General features: G+C 37.7%; 1 protein-coding gene and 1 pseudogene across 3 annotated transcripts in view; both read left to right on the top strand.

Annotated features, from left to right (window-relative positions):
* The window catches only part of plxnb1b (plexin b1b), a 118,871-nt gene that overhangs the window by 39,386 nt on the left and 59,933 nt on the right, over nt 1-19,552 (top strand). For 2 of the 3 annotated variants that reach the window (XM_077199087.1, XM_077199085.1), the window contains exons 2-8: nt 5,469-5,538; nt 9,967-11,113; nt 15,079-15,261; nt 16,547-16,675; nt 17,438-17,538; nt 17,618-17,750; nt 17,986-18,142. In XM_077199087.1, coding sequence (XP_077055202.1) covers nt 9,977-11,113; nt 15,079-15,261; nt 16,547-16,675; nt 17,438-17,538; nt 17,618-17,750; nt 17,986-18,142 — 1,840 coding nt within the window. In that variant the 5' untranslated portion in view covers nt 5,469-5,538; nt 9,967-9,976. The remainder of the gene's footprint in view (nt 1-5,468; nt 5,539-9,966; nt 11,114-15,078; nt 15,262-16,546; nt 16,676-17,437; nt 17,539-17,617; nt 17,751-17,985; nt 18,143-19,552) is intronic. The other variant, XM_077199086.1, reaches the window with a different exon arrangement.
* Nucleotides 6,794-6,910, top strand: LOC143707305 (5S ribosomal RNA; annotated as a pseudogene).

Raw genomic sequence — 19,552 nt, 5'->3', positions numbered from 1 at the left:
GCAGTAAATGCTGCTCCATCAGGGCTGTGAGGTTGAGTCACTTATAATTGAAAAAGCAACTCATGCTGAACATCTTCCAAACTTGTAATGAGAAGCGTTTACAAACATGTTTGTGATCTGATGTGGTTTATCACAGAATGAGGCAGAAAATTATTTTGTAGTATTATATACAGTGATAAAGGCTATGTCGATTAGCATTGCATTATAAATATACTTTATTCTTATAAAATACCCGAGATGGCTTGAAGAACACAGATAATCCACATATTGTTGCAATCATATATTTATTAGGGCTGGTCCGAATACTATTTTTTTGAGCTTCGAAGCTTCGGTAGTAATGAACATCGAATATTCGAAGCTTCAGCGAGATGGGGCTGAACATATTCTTTTCACTAATAAAGGCAGGAATCTCTGTGTTGGTCTGTCTTTTTGCATTTTGATTATTTCGAGAACCGTTCATCCAACCGACTTCACAAGGGAGTGCAGTGTTGCATTTGGTGCAATATAGATGGACACGCGAGACGCGACACATTCAGAATTAATAAACTTTTAGTCAGCTACAGAACAGCGCGAGCGGGAAGCAGCGCACCTCACGCGGGCAGGGTTTATATGCTCCGAGAACGGACACTCCACTATGATATAAAACGCACACACACAGGTCTGTTAAATTAAGCAATACTTTTAAGGTAGTCTAATATTTTTCTGACTAACAAATTACTGACACAGTAAAGGGTAGATTTAAATAAAGAAAAACGAAATTTAAATAAAGAAAAAAATTAATTTAAATAAGGAAAAACGAAATTTAAATAAAGAAAAAAATACATTTAAATAAAGAAAAACGAAACTTAAATAAAGAAAAACGAAACTTAAATAAAGAAAAACGAAATTTAAATAAAGAAAAATGAAACTTAAATAAAGAAAAAACGAAATTTAAATAAAGAAAAATGAAACTTAAAGAAAAAACAAAATTTAAATAAATAAAAACGAAATTAAGTTAAATTAAAAACGAGATTAATTTAGATTGATAATAACGGGTAAAAGGCTAATACATTTTTTTTCTATTATTCTATTTTCCACAATGTCAAAGCAACGCAGCTTAACCCAAAACACAAGCTCAGGCATGCACTTCGGTCCATACAAACTCCGCTGTTCTGCGCTCTAGCCAGAGAACACTCCCGTTGCAGTTAGGCGTCGGTTCTATTTCTAGCATGCACGCATTTTCCGCGTGGCTCGAGCCGCGCCTGAGACGCGTGTTTCACACAGGCAGTGTGCAAACTCCAACCTGTTAACATGGGAGCTGAAATAAAAACGTACATGCCACACAGCTGAGACGCTCACGCCATGCAGCCAGTGTGTCGCCGGCCTTATTCAAGCGCGAGTGAGAACCGTTTCGCGGGGGATCCCAGGTGTGCAAAAAAAAAAAAAAAAAAACCGAATATTCGAATGTCAAATTTTCAAATCGAATACCAACCCACCGAACGAATATTCGAATATTCTGGTCCAGCCCTAATATTTATCTGTTAATTTATTGAACAGGGACCATGTGCAACACATTTGTTGTGCCAGAGTTAACTTTAATACATTGGTATACACGACTCTCAACTGCAAAAACAGTTCAAAAATCTATACAGCATATACATTTCACTGCAGGTTCTTGCTGAAATTAAGTTAGAGGCAGTAAAACAGAGTTTAGAGCGGGAGAATTAGTAAGTAAGTAAAGTAAGGTAAGTTAAGTAAGGTAAGTTAAATAAGGTAAGTACACATCACACACCAGCTATAGGTGGAGAGGAAAGAGAGTGTAATGGCTATGCAGCTTATAATATGACAAAATGATTTGAATTTGAATTGTGTAAATTTTAATTATTGACAAGTGTAATCTAACAAAATTGAATATTATGGATATTTTTAAATAGTTCTGAATTTGATTTCTTTAAACGAATAATGAACATTTGGAATTTAATGAATTGAAATGTTTTTATGGCTGAATTTTATAGACATGTATTTTTTTAAACATCTGTTTTTTTTGTTCTGAATACTGAATACAGGGCAACTTTGAGCAATGTTGCTGGGCAATCTTGCCGAGCGATTGTTGCTTGGGCACTTTCCCATTGAAAATGAGCAACAAATTTCTATTGGGATAATTTAGATCGGTTGTGGGCCCTGTGTCTCATGTGGTTGCCTTTAGACTGCAAATATCCATTTTTAAAAAATACAGATTCAAGTTTTCAAGATGAAGAAATTCTGAACTTCATATTCAGTTTTCTAAAATTCAAAACGCTGAAAATTCAGATCGTACAGAAAGTAGGTCACAGGTCATCAACAGGGAGGATCTCAGAAAAGTCGAACGGAGAATTTTGGCCAATTACAGAGTTGCAATGGAGTAGCTTTCTGCCCGCAAACGTGGTGGTTCAAGAGAATCCATGTGTCATTCGTTCAATCGTTATTTTATTTAATATTAAGAGTAGAAAAATTTGAAAATGGCTTGAATAGCCTATATGATTTCTAATATTCTAATAATAGTTCTCCGATGCTGCAGTTGTACGGATTCTTAACGCGTTCATTGCAACTACATAATAAAAATGTATACATTTAATCTTTTTCTCATCAAACAACCATATTAACCAATGGCTCGCCACAACCCGTACCAGTGAAGAGCCTAGACAAGGTTTTCTTCTGTGTAGATATAAATTCACCAATGCTTTGCATCAGCTGGGTAGGCCTGTGACAGGGTAAATGACAGCTGTCATAGCCTACCATGGTCGCCCAGTAAGTTAATTTTTTTTACAAATAAATTAAGATATAAATCAATATAATTAGTGGCAAATTAAATATTTTAAACACTAATACAAAAAGCAAAGAATAATGCATTGACTTGGGTATATCATATGCATAACGTTCATGAACTGTCATTCAGACTGACTATCAGAGATATTAAAATATATACTCTTCTGAGTTTTATGATGTAGGCCATGTGTTTTATTTTTATTAAAAATTATTATAATTTATATCTCGAAAGGATGCGCTTGTGCATTCTCTGACATTAAATTTATTTATTTCATTAATATTGAGTATCAATTGATGTCAAACAAAACGGTGTGTGTTAATTTCTCGACTAAGCTAAGTCATTGTGCGTTCTCTCTGCGCTGGCCAGTGCGTCCCGCATCTTTTTCACACAGATTTTGAGAGTTGGCCAGCTAAACAAAATAGGCCAAAGAAGTAGACTAATGGCTAGTGTCCGGGAGATGCTAGGTACATTCATATTTATGAAATAAACACTTATAGACAGCCTATAGCCTATATTCTTACATGCGTAGTTAGCCATTTGTGAATTTGTCTACACCAAAATAAATTCTCAAGGACCCCTTAATAATAACAGTGATTGAGATGAATGTGGGTGGGGATAATGAACGCTTTTTTTTTTCCCAAATGGTCTCCACTCTATGCATTTTGTAATTATACAGCAACATTTTATAATTGACCGTATTTGCCAGAAAATAAGTCGGGTTTGTGACGTACACTTACACTCGGGTGCATGCGACTTATTTTCTGGCAAATAGTCAATTATAAAATGTTGCTGTATTATTACAAAATGCATAGAGTGGAGACCATTTGGAAAAAAAAAAGCGTTCATTATCCCCACCCACATTCATCTCAATATATATATATATATAAATAACCCTAGCCTACAAAAATAGCCTATTGTGCTCTTTATTACAAACAACATTTAGCCTATTTTAAACGCCAAGCCCAAACTAATTTATTTGAATCGAAACTGAAACTGTGACGTTGGGTTTGCGCATCTCTCATTCGGTCCAAAGTTTCCATATTTGCAATGTAACATTTGGATGCTAACTATTAATATAAAGCAGGCTTACGTACTTCAGTCGAGTCCCAATATACAGCCTATAGGCTAAGTCATCATCATCACAGCAAGGGAAATGAGTCTGGAATAACAGCAAGAAGGTGATGACTGACCGGCACAGACTTTATATTGTAAATATACACCGACAAATTAAATCAAGCAGAATAACTTTATATGTTTGGATAACTGTGTTTTATTTTGATAATGAACAGTCTGCGATATGAAGCAACGGCAGAACTCATGTTGTGTGAGCGAGCAATTCGGCGGCATGACTTCGATTTGTTCCTCAGCTGGGGAAATGACTTAAAGGTGCTCAAAGCGATGTCACGCGTTTTTTAGGCCAAAACATTTTTTGTCACATACAACAAACATCTCCTCACCATCCGCTAGCTGCCTGTCCCCTGAACACACTGTAAAAAAACACGGTCCCTGCAGACACCCCAGGCTCCTCAAACGGCAACAAAAACAAACTGGGCTTACCTGCACCACGAAACATAACAAACTGTTCCAGCCAATAACCGATAAGCAGGGTTTGGGGGGTTAGTGCGCGGATGAGGAGGAGGGAGGGACTAGCTAGCCTTCGTTTTGTTTGACAATACTTTAAACGTCAACAAGAAGTGATGTCACCCGACATCGCTTAGAGCACCTTTAATAGTCTGTCATTTATAGTCATACAGATAATATGACATCATTCGAAACAGTAAAATGTAGGCCTATTTTATTTCTGTACATTCAAAATGACTACAAAATATCATGCCTTTGAAAAATAAATAAAACAACATGATGCACTGCGTCTCGGCCTCCTTGAACATCTTTCTGGCTCACACCAAAAATCAACCAAAATACCTAGCAAATAGCCTTCTTGGCACGCCTACTTTTGAAAGTCAACATTTTGCCCAGTGACCTACTTTCTGTAAGATCTGAATTTTCTGCCTTTTGAATTTTAGAAAACTGAATTTGAAGTTTTTGAAAATTTGAATCTGTATTTGTTTTAAAACTGGATATTTGCAGTCTAAGAATTCAGAACAAATAAACAATAAAAGCTGTTTGAAAATACATGTGTATAAAATTGAGCCATAAAAACATTTCAATTGGTTAAATTTCAAATGTTCAGTATTCGTTTAAAGAAATCAAATTCAGAACTATTTAAAATTTCACATATTATCCAATTATATTATAATGCTCCATGCGTTTCCATTAGGCTGAAACTTCCATTTGTGCAAAACTTTTGCGATATTTTCTAATTGTCGATAAAAAACTATTTCGAAATGACGACAAACGACATCATCAGAGTCAGGGCCTCGGTTTAACGTCTCATCCGAAGGACGGATCTGCGTATGGAGAACTTTTTTTTTATTCTTGTGGACATGTCAAAGGTTCTTGTGGATGGTCCTGCCTGAAAAGTTCAACAAATCATATTTTACAGAAATGTAGCAAGAGTCAAGTATTACCAGTGACTCTTGGTTGTGACATTTTGTAATTATTCAAAATTTTTAAACCTCCTCAACATGCTCCTGCCAAATGCATACACCTCTTTTTAAAGTGCTGTAAATGTTTGTTTTTTGTCATTTTTAAACAAAATTCTCTCTTTTTATATGTATCCTAGGTTTAGCCGATCGGGACGTATGTTTGATTGTGTTTTGTGTATGCATGTCGACCCTGCAGATCAAATCCTGGTAAGAAAACTTTTGTCAACGGTCTATCTTTTTGTCTCTCATTCACTTATCATGCCATGCCATTTGTGGCATCCTTTCTTTGTGTCAATGGAATATTATGTTGTTTTAATAACATTAATTTAACAATATTTTGTAAAGGTGAGTTATATTTAGTCACCATGAAATCAAAATGGATAATTCTTATTTTTTATGTAATATTGCAGTATTTATTATAAACAATGTTTGTGCACGTAATTATTATTTTGTTTATTCGTTTGTTGTTATCTTTAATTAAAATAATCTCTTTTCTTCTCTGACTCTGATGCCTAGGGTTGGGTATCATTTGAATTTTATCGTTTCTGATTCTGCTTATCAATTCCGATTCTCATCGACTCGTTTAAATAAGGTAAAAAAATGAGCAAATTTCAGGTACAGAAATTGAAATCAAATATAACCAAATGTAAAATAGCACTGCATAGTTTTCTTTTTATAAATAAAATGGAAATAGTTATTCAGTCGAGATCAGTGAGTGATTTTTGTTGTTGCTGTCTTTTGTTCTTTGTTTAAGATTTATGACAGACAGTAGCAGGTATATTAGGCTGCTGTCACTTTAAGACCTAATGCATCGATTTTATTTTCCAATACACGTTTTCTTTCTCAACTGTTTACGTTCACTTAAAACAATTATGAAAAAATATCCCAATAAACACTGACGGTTTTGTCTTGTGTATTTGTCCGTTTAAGTGCAGGAAAACGCAAGTATTCGCACACTATATGAGTGGCTGTGTTTGCACTTTGGATGTGTGTGTAGCACAGAAAGCAGCGCGTGAGTGCCAAATTCTCGTCTCGTTAATCATCTTGCTCTTAAATGGGAATCGATAAGTGGAATCGAAATAGATAGATGCCTTTATTCATCCCCACAGGGGAAATTCAGATGTCCAGCAGCATATAGTGTGTGTAGTCTACCAACAAGCATTCTCACCGCAATACACTCATTGTGTAAAATGTGAAATGTGCATCTTATCAAATCCTCGGTTCTTGGAAATTTGGAACAAAATGGATCCGGTTCTCAATGCCCAACCCTACTGATGACATATTAACCTGTCATATGAGATCACAACAACAGCAAATGACGATAATCCAATGATAAAACAATCCAACAAAAGAATCAAGTCCCATTTTGTCCTTGTTTGAGAAGTCGTTTCACATACAGTATGTGCAGAATTATTAGGCACATTGATTTTCTGATCATATTTTGATCATATCTGATATATTGGCCAGCAGCCATATCACCCTGTAGCCCAAGACTGGTTGCCCACAGAAGCTAAGCAGGGCTGAGCCTGGTTAGTACCTGGATGGGAGACCTCCTGGGAAAACCAGGTTGCTGCTGGAAGAGGTGTTAGTGAGGCCAGCAGGGGGCGCTCACCCTGTGGTCTGTGTGGGTCCTAACGCCCTAATGTAGTGATGGGGACACTATACTGTAAATGAGCACCGTCCTTTGGATGAGACGTTAAACAGAGGTCCTGACTCTCTGTGGTCTCAAAAAATCCCAGGATGTCTGGCCTCTGTCCATCATGGCCTCCTAATCATCCCTATATATATATATATATATATATATATATATATATATATATATATATATACATATATTCACTCACCTAAAGGATTATTAGGAACACCTGTTCAATTTCTCATTAATGCAATTATCTAATCAACCAATCACATGGCAGTTGCTTCAATCCATTTAGGGGTGTGGTCCTGGTCAAGACAATCTCCTGAACTCCAAACTGAATGTCAGAATGGGAAAGAAAGGTGATTTAAGTAATTTTGAGCGTGACATGGTTGTTGGTGCCTGACGGGCCTGTCTGAGTATTTCACAATCTGCTCAGTTACTGGGATTTTCACGCACAACCATTTCTAGGGTTTACAAAGAATTGTGTGAAAAGGGTAAAACATCCAGTATGCGGCAGTCCTGTGGGCGAAAATGCCTTGTTGATGCTAGAGGTCAGAGGAGAATGGGCCGACTGATTCAAGCTGATTGAAGAGCAACTTTGACTGAAATAACCACTCGTTACAACCGAGGTATGCAGCAAAGCATTTGTGAAGCCACAACATGCACAACCTTGAGGCGGATGGGCTACAACAGCAGAAGACCCCAACGGGTACCACTCATCGCCACTACAAATAGGAAAAAGAGGCTACAATTTGCAAGAGCTCACCAAAATTGGACAGTTGAAGACTGGAAAAATGTTGCCTGTAGAGATGCGTGGATGGGCTATTATTTCATCCGCAACCGCATCACAAAACTCATCATCCGTCCGCGATCCATCCGCACCAACGTTTTTGACCAATTTTCGTCAGTGGCTCAGTGGTTCATGTAGGTTGTCTACAAACCGAAAGGTTGGTGGTTCAATCCCCGGTTCCACCTGACCAAGTGTCGAGGTGTCCATGAGCAAGACACCTAACCCCAACTGCTCCCGATGAGCTGGGTGGCGCCTTGCATGGCTGACACCGCCGTCGGTGTATGAATGGGTGTATGAATGGGTGAATGTGAGGCAAATATGTAAAGCGCTTTGGTGGCCATTCGGTCTGTGAAAGCGCTATATAAAATGCAGTCCATTTACCATTTACGTTTAAATGCCACAGCCTACCTGAGCATTTTTTCCCACCACTTCCATCCCTTTATGGCCACCATGTAACCATCCTCTGATGGCTACTTCCAGCAGGATAATGCACCATGTCACAAAGCTCGAATCATTTCAAATTGGTTTCTTGAACATGACAATGAGTTCATTGCACTAAAATGGTCCCCACAGTCACCAGATCTCAACCCAATAGAGCATGGGGTGCTTTGGGATATGGTGGAACGGGAGCTTCATGCCCTGGATGTGCATCCCACAAATCTCCATCAACTGCAAGATGCTATCCTATCAATATTGGCCAGCATTTCTAAAGAATGCTTTCAGCACCTTGTTGAATCAATGCCACGTAGAATTAAGGCAGTTCTGAAGGCGAAAGGGGGTCAAACACCGTATTAGTATGGTGTTCCTAATAATCCTTTAGGTGTGTGTGTGTGTGTATATATATATATATATATATATATATATATATATATATATATATATATATATATATATATATATATATATATATATTTTACTAATTGGTTTCATCACAATGAATCCTCTCCACTAATAAGCTGGTGTGTTCTGGCGCAATATGGCTGCCGTCGCATCATCCAGGTTGGATGCTGCACATTGGTGGTGGTTGTGGAGACCCCCCCCCCCCCATGTAAAGCGCTTTGAGTACCGAGAAAAGCGCTATATAAATGTAATGAATTATTATTATTATACTAATGCAATACTAGAAATTGCAGTTAAGGCATGACCATTGGACAGTGAATTGCTCAATGGGACAGACAAATACAGGTGGAGAAGAAAAGACACATGTTAACTGTAAATTAATTAAGAATTAAGGTGAAGAATTAAGCGTGAAACCATCAGGAACCCTTTAGTTTCCAGCACCACCATTTTCCAGAACTGCAACCTACCTGGAGTCTACAGAAGTGCAAGGTGTTAGGATCTCCCAAAACTTACTGCCAGATTCTGGAAAAGGAATTCTTCAAACAGTGGTACAAGAGGATGTGGTGCTGGTCCTTCAAGAGTCACTTTCAATCTGTCGGTCTATAAAGCCTATAAAAAAACGTTTTCATGTATTTTACTACACTTCAGCTTGTGATTCTTATTAAGAGGGGGTCATTTTTTAGGATCCTTTATCTAACCTAAGTCTCTGAGATCCTGACACCTTGCACTTCTGGAGACTCCAGGTAGGTTACAGTTCTGGAAAAGGGTGGCGCTGGAAGCTAAAGGGTTCCTGATGGTTTCACACTTAATTCTTCACCTTAATTGTTAATTATTTTGCAGTTAACGTGTCTTTTCTTCTCCACCTTTTCTTGTCTGACCCTGCTGACCCAATGATCATTTCACTGTCCAATGGTAATGCCTTAACTGCAATTTCTAGTATTGCATTAGTATTGCATCCTTCTCATGGGCATTTCATAATTTTTGACTTTTCAGTCTTAGGTAAATCTCTTTTTTGGCTTATTTTTATCTGTAAAAGAAAACGTGCCTAATAATTCTGCACACCTGAATATAAGGTGTTTTTCATTTCCAGACTTCATGAATTCAATATGTCACTTATAGATGATTAAATACAAAATTAATAGTAGTTATTTAGATTAGTGTGGTTTGGAATTGGTAAAATGTGCCTGGAAAAAAAAAGATGATCAGAAAATCAGCGTGCGTAATATTTCTGCATGCACTGTATATCATAGAAAGGAAAATACCAATAACTTCCATATAATGTCATTTAAAAAAAAAAAACGTTTTTTATTGATGATTTTGTAAAAACTTTTTTTCTCTCATCCTCTCTCTCTTTCTTTTTCCTCAGAATAGTTGACATGCCACCTGGGATGGTGTGTGTGTTCTCTTCTCTTTTCTCCATACTATGTAGCTGCGTGGTCACTCAGAGCTCTGCTTCTTCCAGCCATCACCCCACTTTCTTGCGCAATGACACCTACTTTGAGCACCTAGCTTTGCATCCTGACCCTACATTGGGTCGGGTCTATTTAGGCGCCCGTGATCGGCTTTACCAGCTTTCGTCCGAACTTCAGCTAGAGGCAGAGGAAGAGACAGGCCCTGTGATAGACAGCCGTGACTGCCTGCCACCAATTAGTGAATCAAACTGCCCACAGGCAAAATTGACCAATAACCACAACAAGCTACTACTTGTGGATCCTTACAGTCAGGAGCTCATCAGTTGTGGAAGTGTTTATCAAGGAATATGTCAGAAACGAAGTTTGGATGCAGTGGGGAAAGTGCTTTTCTCTGCAGAGAGGCCTGTGGATACGCAATACGTTGCGGCTAATGACCCCAATGTCTCTACAGTAGGACTTGTGGCGCTCACAAGAGGGCGTGGGAAACAACAGCCAGTGCTGTTTGTGGGACGTGGTTATACCAACAGCCAACCTCCAATATCTACTCGAAACTTAGTTATGGAGCCTGTTTTCTCATATGAAGAAACATCAAAGTTAGCAGTGGCTGGGAGGCTTTCTGAGTATGACCATCATTTTGTAACATCATTTACCCATCGGTCGTATGTCTACTTCATGTTCTATCGGAGAGACTTAAAATCGCAGTCGAGAGAATATCGCACATATGTTTCCCGTATGTGTTTGGATGATGTCGCGTATTATTCATACGTAGAAGTTCCGCTAAGTTGCCGTTCAGCTGGAGGAAAGAATTATAACCTCCTACAAGCTCTACATGTAGGCCTGCCAAAGTTAGGTAAGACTATGGGAATAAAAAGTATAGCTGCTTCGGAACAAGAGGTCCTGTTGGGGGTGTTTTCAAGCCAATTCGCTTCCTCCAGTCGACCCAATGAAGAGTCTGCAGTATGTGCGTTTTCACTCGAGGAAGTGGATAAACGTATAGATGCTACAAGAGATCTGTGCTACACTGAAATGGGCCGTGCAGATGGACATGAGGCTGCATACATCGAGTATGAAGTCAAATCAAACTGTGCCAATCTTCCTGCGGTGAGTTTGAAAACTGGAAACCAGTACGTTTTTTGCCTCAGGAAACGGGTGTGAACAGCTTCTAAGATCCACTCGGACAAACTTAAAAGTATTTTTTTAGAGCTAGACGAAAAAAATTGGCCTGTTGTGAAAATAAACATAAAACACTGTAAAGCCTGAGATATTAAAAAAAATCTGACAACCTGTAGTTCTTGACAAAATAGTTCTTGTAGGTCATGGATAATTAATAAAAAAAAATCTAAAAGTCTGCTTTTTTGTTGTTGAAGGGTATCATATTTTGATATATCAGGCTTTTATGGCCCATATAGTATGATATAGTGTGAGAATATGGAGCTCACACTTGGAGAAGGAAAAAACACCTCAATTCTATTCAAGGTCCATTTAAATTTATTCAAGGCCCAGAAAGGTAGTAAAGACATCATTAAAATAGTCCATGTGACTAAATTAGTTCAACCGGAATTTGATCAATTTCTTAATTTTTTTTATGACCTAACCCTTTAAATATCTTAGTGGGTAACTGAGGTTGTAATTTTAAACCATGCAAGGTGTTATCCCGGAGCTATCACTGTTGTGCCCTGGAACATAGCACTTAACTTTGGGTTACTTCAGGGGAAACAGTCCTATAATTTAATATGGCACCATTCTATGATGACATCACATTCCACCACCCCAGTTGGGGTGGCCATATATAAATATTTTAAACTGGTCTATAGGAAGTTTAAGGGGGTATAATAGTTGTTTACTTGCATATTACCATTTAAAAGTTAAAATATAGCAACAAAAAAAGGTAATATTGTGAAATTTAAACACAATGGACCCTTCACTAAGCCCCGCCCTCCTTAGTTACTGTTGCTACGCCCAGGGCCGGCCTGTGGCATAGGCGGACTAGGCAAATGCTAGGGGCGCCACTCAATAGGGCCGCCAAAATGAGTGAACGAGTGAAAACATTTTTTTGATTTTTTTTTTTACTAATACTATTTTAAAAACATCATTTCAAAAGACTATAAAATAAAGCAAAAAAACTCTACAAAAACTTAATTAAGTGCCCCGACTCCGGTCCGGCGCATCAATCTTCCCCCGCCCAGTGAGTGCTTGAAGTGCGTCAGAAACAGAGCGTGCGCGATCAGTTTACTGTTGGTAATTTGTTGTGTAGCGTCGCCCCTCGCTGCATCCAATGTAGACAGCATTGCTTTCGTTTGAGGGCACTTAACACACTCAAGCACCCCGTAGAAACGGGCCTGGCAGCTCGCGCCAGATCTAGACATGGTGAAAGTTACCTGATTGTGACGGATGGCCAAATTTACATGACATATTTTAGATTAGCATTATACAGGTAGTCTGCAATAGATACAGTGCCAAACGGAAGAGAAGAGGATAAAAGGGGATAAAGACAGAGGTAATGTAATGAATGAACAGTTTATCTAATTGCATAGTAGTAAGATATATAATTTAATGGCAGTTATTTTTTACCTTAAACTTTAAGCTAACAATTGTTCTGAGTTCTCCAGAGGCCCCAGACAGTGTGATTTGTAACAATCACGTATTTTTTTTCACACACGCATTCACTATCGCATTTATTAATTAATGTTTTACTCTACAGTTGTGCAGTTTTGAGGGGGATATATAGCATTTTTTAAATTTATTTGCCAAAATTATTAATGATATTTATATAGGCTACAGGTTTATTAAAAGTAGCAACTTTTTATGTGAAATTAACATTAAAGAAGACATTTCGCAGTTTCATTCATGGCGAAAACATGAAACGTGCCATAGTTTAGTGGAAGATTGCTGCCATCAACTGCAAAACAAACACTTTTGCTAGCACTCAATGAATAGTTTGTTCATGAATGACATTTTGACGATGACATCACTGTTTTATCCAGAGCGGCTATATATACACTGAACAAAATTATAAACGCAACAAAACTGTAAAGCTGTAAATCTGCCTTGAAATAATCTATATTGTAAAAAGCGCTATAAAAATAAATGGGACTTGACTTGATGCTAGGTGTAATGCTCTTGCTATTTGTGTTTAGGCTGTAATGTGTGTGTGTGTGTGTGTGTGTATATATATATATATATATATATATATATATATATATATATAGGATAAATAATCATGAACACAATAACAGGGCGAAATGGGCTGTGATGCATGGGGCACCAGGTAAAATCTTGCCTAGGGCAGCAAATTGGCCAGGGCCGGTGTTCTGACGATTCATGCTACCCATCGAGATGTGCTACTTACTGGTTATGCGCATGTGCAGACTAATTTTTCTTCTGCTTACCACGCCCATAAATCTATGCATCCTTGTTGTGGAGACTTGTAGGAAACTTTGACAGGTCAAAGATGAATATTTGATGATAATTTTTACTTTTCACACCGTTTTAAAAATAAAAACAGTACAGTATACTGTACTCTTAACTTCGAATTTTATTATAATTGTATTTCATATAATAATGTCATTTTTACTTGTTATATCAAAAGTGATAATTGCTAGTTCATTTAAAACATCAAAATATGCTCCACATACACCTACCCTGATTTAAATGAAATAACGATGTCATAATATTGTGAGATTTACACAATTATGGAAACAATAGAGAATTAATCAACATTCTCTGTGATCGATTCGCGCTCGGGTAGCATTTTTTTGCGAAGGCAGCACAAATCGACAGACTCTGCTATCGATTCGCGCTACGGTAGCATTTTTCGACAAGGCAGCACAAATCGTCAGAACACCGGCCCTGGCTACGCCTGTCAAGCTTTCGCGTCTAGCAAGTCTATTACATTGTGTATGCACCGGTGTCAGACATTCCCAATGAGATAATTAGTAAGTTTTGGCGAACATGTGAAATATCTGAGAGAGCAAGACAAAAGGGACTGAAGTATGCATTCGAGGGATACATACGCGACAAAATATGCAACCGATTAGAGAATAATTTCGTAAAAATTGAAGCTAAAGCCTATAGTCGCAGCTGCCGCCGCCTCATACACTGACCATTCAAATGGGAAACAGACAAATTGAGGAACAGTTATGTTCATGCACAGCAGGGTAAGTGAAATGTGAAACTAATCTAATAATTATAAATCAAACAGTTTATCCATAAATCTTGTGGAATAACACTAACACCGGGAGAGCCGCGATCGGATTGGGTTAAAGTTACTCAGTCAGGGGTAACTTAGTAGGCCGTCGATTAACAAAATGCTGAAATATATTTTAAAGTATGTCAGTGAGCCTCCGTCTTGTCTTTAAACCTCTTATTTTACGTTAAAACATGCATTATGAATAAAAAACCGTAATTACTTCCAACTTCCAAGCAATATGTGTTTTTGTTAATCCTGTCGTCAATGGGGTCTCCCACACTGCTTGATCCACGCCCGTCATTTCTCCCCTTGGCTTTTAGATTTTCGCTCGAGAGCTTGCCAGACCTCCCGCGCCTAGTTACGGTTGCTAAGACACGACTGGCCAGTGGCGGTTTTTGGGCGTGGCTTAGCGAAGGATCAATTTAAACCAGTTTTCTGTTTAAATATATTTAAATATACAATATAAATTTGTGGTGGCAAAGCTACTTTTTCAGCAGTCATTAATCAGTCTTCAGTTTAACATAAAGAAATCATTCTAATGTTGATTTGGTTCTCAGGAAACCTTTTTTTTTATTTTCACTGTGGAAAAAGTGTGGAGATTGTTATTAGTGTCTTTATTCAGGATTGTCTGAAGAACATTTTTTTAAATAATAGAAATGATAATTGTCTCTACTGACATTTTTAATCAATTTAATGCATTCTTGTTGAATAAAATGATAAATTTCTTTAAAAAGTAACAAATGGTCTGTACTTGTCTTATACCACTGCATCAAGTTTCAAAACTTTTTTTTATGCTGAATTTATACCTTAAAATGTATTTGACAAGAAATATTGTTCTGTAACTCTGTTTTACTTTTTGACTTTTGTCTCTCTGCAGAACACTTTGGATGCTTACCCATGTGGCTCTGATCACACCCCTAGTCCAATGGCAAGCCGGGTGCTTGTGGAAGCTGAGCCAATATTTGACAGCCCAACTGTCCGGCTCACTGCTGTGGCTGTGAGTGTAAGGGAGGAACATACTATTGCCTTTCTAGGAGACTCCCAAGGAAACTTACACAAGGTATTAAAAAGTTTTCAAGGAATTTGTGTTTCCCCCATCTTTTCTAATAATTTTATTTTATGCAATTCTTCCATTTAAATTCTCTTCTTCACTGAGGCAGAAGTGTTTCAGAAAAGGATGTTGGATTTGCACTTGGGTGGATATTTTGGAGGTTTTGCAGAATTCCAGAATAACTAAAAACACATGAAGATATTAGATTAATTTTTAATGTTATGAAGATAAGCTGTGGTGTAGTTACAAACACATTTATTTGCCTCTTACAGAATTTTCCCTTTTTGTAAAATCTTTTTGTAAATCTTTTTTAAACAGATTCATCTTATTTAAATCATGTTACAATTTTGAAGAGATATGGTGCTTAATGCATCATTAAAAATTATAAGCACAAGTGCATTTGATTTTATTAACATATAAAATGCTGACTACTGTTTCCCCCTCAGGTTGTCCCCATTTTCTCTTTACTTTCTCAACTTTTCTGAAGTAACATGGATGAAGTTCCTCATTATTCGATGCGTGTTCTTCATTCCATAACAACCACTATTTCAGCCCCTTTTATGCCAGCCCTTTTGGCTAGTCAACATGATGCTTGTGTCGGATTTTGTTTACGTTGTTATAATATTACTTTTTAAAATTATTTTTTATTATATATATAACAGCCTGCGTGGAACCAGAAAGAGTTTATTTTATTTCTTAGTATCTTAATAAATAGTACTCAAAAAGATAATTTTATAAGTAACACTAATTGTCACTGTTGTAGATCTACTTCAAAATGTGATAAATGACATTCAGTGTGATAAAGCGGTTTCTACTTGATCTTTGTATTATTTTAATGAAGTCGCAATAATTTGAGGAGTAGTATCAGGAATAACTGGTTTGCTCTACATATTCTGTCATGGTATGTTATATGTATTTGCTTGATGTTTTATCCCTACAAGAATAAAGCAGCAGAGGATCTTCTGTACTAGGTAGAGTTGTACCTTTTGTTGCAGTCATTTAGCTGCAATTGGAAATTTGGAAAACAGTGTGGTGGCTAGTTTCGTCCATGTCTAGTCTGGATGTAACCCTACGAAATATAGAGATTGGGCCTTGTGAAGTTTTGATTTAATTTTAGAACATTTTTTATTTCCTCCTCAGTTTTGGTCAGTAGGTGTGTGTGTGTGTGTGTGTGTGTGTGTGTGTGTGTGTGTGTGTGTGTGTGTGTGTGTGTGTGTGTGTGTGTGTGTGTGTGTGTGTGTGTGTGTGTGTGTGTGTGTGTGTGTGTGTGTGTGTGTGTGAATGTTTTTTCCAGGTGTTTCTTGGCCCAAATGGTGAGGTGGAAGAATATACAGTAATTTCAATTCAGCCCAATTCACCAATAAGCAGAGATCTCAGGCTTGACTATCAAGAGAAGCATCTATACGTCTTGACAAGTAAAATGGTAACTATAACATTATTGAAGTGGAATTGACAGTGTCAGTGTTGTTAAATAGTTCTTGTCGGAAATTGATAATTAATAAATAAATAAAAAACTTATATTAAAGGGATATGCCACGCAAAACTGAAAATGATGTCATGTTTTTTTAAATCTGCATGACTTTCTCCTTGTAACACAGGATATTTTAAAGAATGTTGATAACCAACCAAACAGTTTTGGTTTCCATTAACTTCCAATTTATATCATATTATATAATGGAAGACAATGGGAACCAAAACTGTTTTAAGAGAAACTTTAGGCAGACATAGTACTGAAAGGAAATTTATTCTTCAACCATGTAGAAGGACAAAACCGACTGACCAATAAGAGATGATGTTTTTGACATATTTTCACAACTGCACAATCCAGGATCCCACTGGTGATGCTAAAGCTATTTTATGGACTCTGCTTAAAGACTCCAGAAGAGCAACATTGTATGTGAAGTTGCTTTAATTGGCACACCCCTGAAAAAAAAAAAAACCTGAATGAAGAACTTAATATTAAATGTCCCAACTGTTTCATTGCATAAACAGATTATCGTGTTTACTGATCATTTCAGATTACTGATAAACACGAATGTGCGTATGATTAATTTGTGACATAAACGTGTGCTGCCTCTCTGAACAGAAATAGCAAATTAGGTAATACATAAAAACATGTATGTATGTATTCCTTTGCTCTTTTTATTTGACATTGCTTTTTGTTTTTTTTACTTTGGTCACACAGCTAGAGAAGAGGCCTGTAGCAGAGTGTGAAAAGCATTTGGATTGTCAGTCCTGTTTGTTGGCTCATGATCCATATTGTGGCTGGTGTGTTCTTGAGGGGAAGTAAGTTCCCATTGGAAAATAACTTTGTATTCAGAATGCTTTATTTTGAATAGTTGAACATTGTGTTTTTGTGCATCAGGTGTGGCCTGCGTAGTGAGTGTGTGCGTGGGGATCAGAAAGATCAGTGGCTGTGGAGCTTTGACATGGAGCAACAGTGCCTGAGCATTGAGTTTCTCAATCCATCCAACATCAGCCGAGAGGAGAGAAGAAATGTACGTTTCATATATTAACACACAAAAAAAGAATAGTTAATTCAGTACCTCACACCGCATCACAATAAAATACAAGGTGCATGTATTTGTTTAAGCTTGATTCACTACAGTGACCATTGTTAAGCACAGAAACAACCGAAACCACTCTTCCCCATTTACCTTAAAAGAATCATTTTAATCCTTACAGATCCAAATCAAATTCCATCTCCCTCTCTTTATTTTTTTCTCCTTTTAGATATCTTTATCCATCCCTAGTCTACCCAGTCTGGAGCGAGGAGAGTTTTACTCTTGTGTCTTCCACGACAGGTCAAGTGTGGCTGTTTTAACAGAGACTGGTGTCACCTGTTCTTCTCCACACATATATACATTGCCATCTGTGCCACTGGGTCAAGGTGAGGGTATTGCCAGATAAAATAGTCAGATCTCTTATGTATTTATAACACTTTTGTTTTGACACAGGAGACCTGGCCAGTAAAACATAATAATAGAAACAAACATAATTCTTCATGAGCCATTAAAAAAGTGTCCTCCTTTTGACATAGAAACACTTGATTCGGTACTCAGTTTTGAGCATGCCAATGTAACCAGTCTGAAAGAGGAGCACTTTTTGACGGATGGTAGAAGTTTAAAGATGGATTATATAGACCATAGTCAGCTTAAGAGCCCGTGTTGAAATTAACACAGATCAAAACTAGGCTGTGAGGGATCATTAAATTGTCATTTTTTGGTGCTCAGAAAAACGCGCCGTTTTAGTGTGTGTCCTTTAAATGCAAATGAGCACGACACAGGGGGCTTCAAGAGCTCGCGCTAAGTCTCAGGACAATTTCATCTCACAGAATGATGATGATAATATCAGAAACTCTCAGTAACGGTGTTCATTTCGACCTGGAGTCGGACATTAATGCCTGCAGAGTCAGAGTGCTGTATAGAGATGGAACAGGTATAGTTTAGTAGTTTAATTACGGCTATAACGTATTTATCATCTGCTTGTATGTATCCACTATTAATAGCCTAAAGTTACAAGTCTGCTGTTTCGGACCAGGTCCGAATGATGGTCAAACATATACTGATGAGTTTAATAAAGTTTATTGTACATAACACAAAGATGAAGCGTCAGTTTTACTTCAGAAACTCACCGTAAGAGCTGAGTAAACAGTAAGATATAAGAAGTGCGCAAGTACATAAACGAATTTCGGTAGAGTTGAGGGAGCATTTTCTTTAAAAACAAAGTAATTCCACCTCGTCTTCAGCGGCTGCCTCAGATTTCGGGAGTAAATAGAGAGAGCTATGTGGATTAATACATCCAGCCAGCCACACAACACCTACAACGCTGGGAGACATTCTCGTCAGTGCAGCAGCTGTGAACTCGATCAGGGCGGGTTTATGTTAGAACAGTGTCTGCTCTTTGGTGTCTGTCAACACTCGTGGGCGGGGCCTGTACTTAGTGACTTCACTAAAACAGCATTCTGAAAACAGGTCGTTGGGAGACACTGCTGATGATTTATGGGGATTAATAAAAAAGGAGTGAGTGGATTTTTATCACTATTGGGTGGTTGTGTACACACACTGCCAACACACATTTATGTCCAAACAGCATGCAAAAGTGAATTTTGCATAATATGGGACCTTTAAAGCTGCAGTAGGGAGTTTTGAGAAAATGTTGACTTAGCCTGAAAATTTGAAGAAGCACAACTTACAGGTCCAACCCCCTTGCTTTCTGCTGCACTACAGCCCTCCCTCCACAGCTCCTCCCCCACAGCGGAGCCTGCCGTGAACGTGCAGGCTAGTAGGCAGGACCACCG

Source organism: Siphateles boraxobius, unplaced genomic scaffold, assembly GCF_051911475.1.
Source record: "Siphateles boraxobius isolate OS27281-9 unplaced genomic scaffold, OSU_SipBor_1 41, whole genome shotgun sequence".
Lineage (NCBI taxonomy): Eukaryota > Metazoa > Chordata > Actinopteri > Cypriniformes > Leuciscidae > Siphateles > Siphateles boraxobius.
The sequence above is the reverse complement of the archived record's forward strand: the minus strand, read 5'-3'. Positions and strand labels throughout refer to the sequence as shown.